Source organism: Orycteropus afer, unplaced genomic scaffold, assembly GCF_000298275.1.
Source record: "Orycteropus afer afer isolate SDZICR_OR568_19922 unplaced genomic scaffold, OryAfe1.0 scaffold00379, whole genome shotgun sequence".
Lineage (NCBI taxonomy): Eukaryota > Metazoa > Chordata > Mammalia > Tubulidentata > Orycteropodidae > Orycteropus > Orycteropus afer.
The window spans coordinates 2,196,287-2,202,453 of NW_006921966.1; the positions used below are offsets into that span (position 1 = coordinate 2,196,287).

At 34.5% G+C, this 6,167-nt stretch overlaps 1 protein-coding gene across 1 annotated transcript; it reads right to left on the reverse strand.

Moving 5' to 3' along the window:
• Window positions 1-2,916: 2,916 nt before the first annotated feature.
• LOC103207592 (protein FAM133A) lies at window positions 2,917-3,612 on the reverse strand. Its single transcript, XM_007953245.1, has one exon. It carries the CDS (start codon window positions 3,610-3,612, stop codon window positions 2,917-2,919), a length of 696 nt encoding a protein of 231 aa, XP_007951436.1.
• Window positions 3,613-6,167: the final 2,555 nt, after the last annotated feature.

The following is a 6,167-nucleotide window of genomic DNA, read 5'->3' on the forward strand; positions in this document are numbered from 1 at the left end:
TACGGAAGTAGGATTGCCCAACCTTCCTTCCGAGGAGTGGCTGGTGGGCTTGAACCGCCAGCCGTCTGGTTAGCAGGCAAGTGTCTTAGCCACCATGCTACCAGAGCTCCCCCAGTAATAGTAGTTAGGGCTAAATTATTTTTCTTTCAATCTGAAGGCTACATATTAAATGCTCACTTCCATCTATTTAGCCTGTTGCCCTCTACATATTTTTACAGCACTTTTCTGTATCCTAACTTCTACACTTACATCTAAAATTTAGCATTCCTCTCCTTTATCAAGTCCTCTTAAGTGTTTTCTTTCTTTTTCGCTTCCCTAACCACTTACTGAAATTTTTTTTGGCTATAATTTTAGTCAGCGTCGCTAATAAGCATGACATATACTAGACTACCCTCTTCTCATCAATTACATAAAAACCAATGCAAATAAAAATTCTACTGCAGACTAAATTATCACTTCTGGCTCAATCTTCAGGCTACATAAATATGCAACAGAAATTGAGTTATTTTATGTAAATAATTCAATAGTTGTTGTAGAGTTCTGTTATTGGTAAGGGGCTCTGCTGGTGCACCCATTTAACTGCTTGGCTGCTAACCAAAAGTTTAGCACATTGAACTCATCTGGCAGCTCCACAGAAGAAAGACCAGGTGATCTGATTCTATTAAACTTACAGATAAGAATATACTCTGGAGAAGTTCTACTATGTCACATGGGGTCACTATGAGTAAGAATTGACTTGATGGTACTTACCAACAAAAATTATCATGCTGATTAGATTAGGTGATGCTGCAATAATAAAAAGACCCAATACCACAATGGCTTAACATCAGTTAAGTTTATTTCTCACTACCAAAAAGTGTACCACAAATCCATCAGCTCTCCAGGGGAAATCCTTCAGTGACTCAAAAATCCAGGTTGTATCCAACTTCTAGGTATCCTATTTCAAGCACTCTGCATCCAGGTCATCATGGAAGGTAAGGATAGAGCTGAAGGCTCACGTCAAAATCCAGGTTGTATCCAACTTCTAGGTACCCCATTTCAAGCACTCTGCATCTAGGTCACCATGGAAGGTAAGGACAGAGCTGAAGGCTTACTTCTCACAGCTCCACTACAACTAATCAAAACGCAAACTAACTTACTTCAAGGGCTTGGGAAGTGAATCAGAGAACATAGGTATTCAATGAAGTGTAAGTATCTTTGCTACATTCTACAAATAATATAAGCTTTTTTTTTTTTTACATTTTAAAGAACAAAAATTTTGAAAAACTTTATATGGATACAAAATCTCTCTTAAATTCACTAGTTTTGTCAGTGTATAGATATATTTTTAAGCTAAAGTTGTAAAGCTCCAAGGTGATCTAACATGGCATTACTGTAATATTCCAGAACCATACTGAGAAATTCTGGTATTTCCACTGCAAAAATCTGGGGAGCTAACATGTGATTTATCTACTAGATGTTTTCTATCTTTACAGTTGTATTTGTGATTCAAGGGAGCTGAAATAAAAGCAGCTATTTTTTTAATAAAAATAGCTATTCAGCCCCTTGTTCTGAAAAAATACTTCGTATACACAACATTACAATTAGCATATTCTCTGTAACTTGTTTTTGTTAGATATCACCTTATAATTTTTTACTCTTACATATATAAAAATGTAAAATAAAAATAATGTTTTAACTCTCTTTAACATTTGTGGTAAATGTAAATCAGCAACAGACACAAGGCACCAAATCTTAGTAAAATATGACACAGAAAGATCAATGATGTCATTCTCACCTAAATTTAACTACTTTAGTTCCATATTAATGCTTAAGACAACAAACTTTTAAACAGCATACTCACTAAGATTGTGGCAGTAGTTTTATGTAACAAGAAACAAAGTAATAGTGGTCTGGCACTTAACTTGCTTACAGCATACCAGTTTCAATATGAAGGCATTAAATATTAAAGAAAAAAATAACTGTTTTTACATGCTAAATATTTTGGCAAGTGTGCAATTAAACACCATAATGAAATTAATATAACAAAATAAGAAATTACACACTTTAAACTTGTATCTTAATCATAAATCTTATTTTAAAAGGATTACTGGCTATATAGAATATCCCTGGAAAATATAAAACATGCAAAATATTTCAGAATTTTAATTATCAATAAAAAATACCAGGGTCTATTTAAAGTGACCCCCTCCGAAGGGCATCAAAGTTCATTCAAATCATGTAACGTTCTAATGCTATTATTCGGTACTGTTGAAGTAGAGGTAAATTTCATAAATTTGAGAGCTTACTCATGCTGCAAACTGCTTTCCTATTCACTTGAAGCAGCACACAACATTTCAAAATTTCATTAAGTGAGTAAAGAATGGCTGCTGCATTGGCAAAAATAGGGTTGTTTAAGGATCAAAGGCACACTTTTCAGCTAGCCAAGTGATAGCAAACCCTCTCCCATCCAAGCCCTTTCCCCATGTAAACGAAAGGTGTAGTAAAGAAAAAAAATAAACTTAGCTATAAAAGTTAAGATTTTGAGACATTAATGTTAAGTCCTTGCTTCAAATATGTCAACTATAGTCATCAGCTTATTTCAGATATTTTAAACATATATCCAAATTAGATATTTAAAATTAGATGTATTTTTTGGTCAAAAATATTCATTATCTAATAGTTTTACTTTAATTCCAAACAGAGTTTTAGCTCCCAGAATTATTAACCAATGGAAAGAAAAACAAACAAACAAACAAACCCCTATGCTACAGGCAACAATTATGGCCTTTTCTGGCAGGGAGACACTGACTGACTACTTAAAGGCCAGTAGTAATTCTACTAACACAGGAAAACTCATGCATTTTGGTAAATATGCTGCAACTTTCATAGATCTTGCGTTTCTAACTAAGGAAACCTGGCTTTTCTTCCTTGATATTATCCTGACTTGTGACTTGAACTAGAATTTTTCTTCTTCTTTTTCTGCTTCTTACTATGTTTCTTGTGCCATTTCTTCTTCTTTGCTTTTTCCACAGCTTTTTCTCGCTCTTCACATCTTTTCTTCTTTTTTGCTTTTACCTCCTCTTCATAATCTGATTCTGATGAAGACTCAAATGATAAAGGTTTACCCTCAGAATGAATCTTCCTTTTTTTGCTAATATGCTTTTCTTTCTCTGCTTCATCCTTTGATTTCCTTTTCCTTTTTAAGGATTCCTTGCTCTCTGATTCAGATGCAGAGCTATCTGAGGATCTGTATGAATGAGACTTCTTTTTCTTTCTCTTTTTCCTTTGTTTCTTATCCTCACTCGATGAATCTGAAGAGCTGCTGGAAGAATCAGAGCTTGATGATGAAGATAAAGATCGAATAGATTTCTTCTTTTTCTTTCTTTCTTTTCTTTTAGATGAGCTCGCGCTTCCACTTAATGATTTCTCTCTGATTGTTTTTAGCTCTTTATTCCAATTCTCATTCATTCTTGCTTCATATTCAGCTAATGTCTTAGAGCCTTTCTTTAGACTTTCTAATCTTCTTTTTATTTCTTCCCAGGTAGGTCTTGGCCGATTCAGATAATCTTGTATTGTTGGCCCCAGGGACTGAGACTGACTTCTCCATTTGGACATGGCTACAGGATTCATATAGGTCGCTTGATTCCCTATAGTTGTCTTATGCTTGCCAGAAGAGATTCGGAGTCACTGAGGAGAACAAGAATAGACATTCTCCTTAAGTTTCTGATCAACCAATATGCCAAGCAGGCTCTACTCTGTAAGAGAAACAGATGGGATAATTACAAAACTCTTTTAATACAAGGCAAAATAAACACATCAACTTACCGATTCACTGCCTATCACATAGTAAAGTATAACTTTGCAAAATTTTATACCTTGGGAACAAACAATATAGACATTTAAGATGTCTGCATAGTTTAGACACTGTATGAACATAAGCTTAGTATTTTCCATACTTCATGTAACGTTCTTACAGTTATCTAAAATTTTAACGTTTCCTTTTTATACTGTATGATAATTACCCTTTTCTTTCATTCTTGCCTTGTACAGTATAATCAAATTTCTATAGCTACAATCTGTTCTAGGCAGCCTTTCTCTATCTCAGGAACTGCAGCACAATCCATTCCACTCCTATCACAGAAATCTAAGTGTTGTACCTGTCAATCCTTCTTCAACTCACACATCCAATGAACATCACTACATCTTGCAGATTAAACTTCCCTAATAGGGATAAAAGGAGCTCTGGTAGCGTGCTGCCTAAGGTATTTGACTGCTAACCAGAAGGCTGGTGGTTTAAACCCACCAGCCACCTCTCAGAAGAAGATTGGGCAATCTACTTCCATAGTGATACCGTGTCAGAATCCCAAGGATGGGTCGCTATGAGCCGGATCTGACTCGATGGCAATAAGTTGTTGTTTTTGTTGTAATAGGGATCAGATACATTTATATTTTGAGTTGAAAATCCTATTCAAAATAGTTGAAATCTCTCTGAAACTGATCTGTGGCACTCAAATTCTTTTGCAAAGGTCTGAGCTTTCGTACTAGGCTGCTGTAAAAAGAAGTTTTATGTTTTTTGTTCACACTAGTTAATTTAAGTATCCTACTATTGAAAAGCTACTTTAAAGGATTCAAGATAGCAATCCATGTACCAAATTATAAAATAATATTCTGCACATATATATTAACGATACTGCTAATTATCACACTATATTTTGCTGTTTTACATTACATGGTGGTGTAGAGAAGTGATGTGCCACCATCTAATTCACAGGACAAATAAGAGATAAAGAGCATTTATGTAGAAGCTAATGATACTCAGCAATTACCTGAAGATATCTAGCTCTAGCAAGTGTTTGCAGGATGGTGTCCTTACTGCTAAATAAAACTCAAGCATGAATACATCCTATTTTAGTTGTTAACATAACTCTTCTGAGGGAGAAATTATTGCTCTTAACTGGGTTCAGCAAGACCAAAAACTGTGCTATGTTGAAACAATTCTCCTCATTTGAATTCATACTAGCATAGTTGTATCATGAAGCATTTGTCATTCTAGTGAAAAGGTGTAGAATTTAAAATAATGCCTCCTCTTCTTTCTTCTACAGAACTGTCAGATATCAAGGGATCAGTCTCTACTACTAGAAGATGATACCAGGAAGCTTAAAAGAGCAACAAAATATTGTAGATACAAGTGATAAAACAGGAAAAGAATGAGTATTAGAAGGTAGATGCTCTAAGTATAAACTATAGCCAGCTGGCTTTTTTTTTTTAAAGCACTTTATTTTCTTATTTATCTTAATATACTAATATGCTTTCAATTTTATATTCAGGAAAACAAACAAATCTTCTTTATATTTTATACTTTAAAAAAAAAAAAACCTGCCATCAAGTCACGTCCAACTCACTACAACCCGCATTGGTTTTCCAAGGCTGTGTATCTTTCTGGACGCAAACTTCCTCATCTTTCTTCCACAGAGCAGCTAGTGGGTTCGAATCACTGACATTTTGGTTAGCAGCTAAATGCTTTAACCTCTACACCACCAGAACTTATCTTTTATGCTAATGAAGTGAAATTTTTTTTAGCAAACTTTTAACTTTAGAATAGTTGCAAAGTTAGTACAGATAATTCCTGTGTAGCCTGCATCTGTTTCCCTTATTGTTAATAAATTATATTAATATGGTATATTGCCGAAGTAGTGAACCAATGCTGATAAATTTTGGTTAACTAAACATTATTTAATTCTGATTTCCTTAGTTTTTACTTAATGTCCTTTTTCTGCCTCAGGAACTCATCCAGAATAATTACATTAAGCCATCATATCACCCAGGCTCCTCTAGACTGTGGTATTTTATCAGAATTTCCTTGTTTTTGATGACCTTTATTTTGAGGTGTAGCAATCAGGTATTTTGTAGAGTGTCCTTCAATTTGGGTTTATCTGATATTTTTTCTCATAGTTACAAGTAGGTTCTAGGTTCTTGAGAGGAAGACCACAGAAGTAATGTGCCATTATAATCATATTATATTACAACCCTCACCGTTAAGTCAATTCTAATTCACAACAACCCTACAGGTCAAAGCAGAACTGCCCTATAGGATTCCCAAGGCTATAAAACAAGACTTCCACATCTTTATCTCACATATATCAAATCAAAACCAAACCAACTGTGATCAGTCAATTCCGACTCCT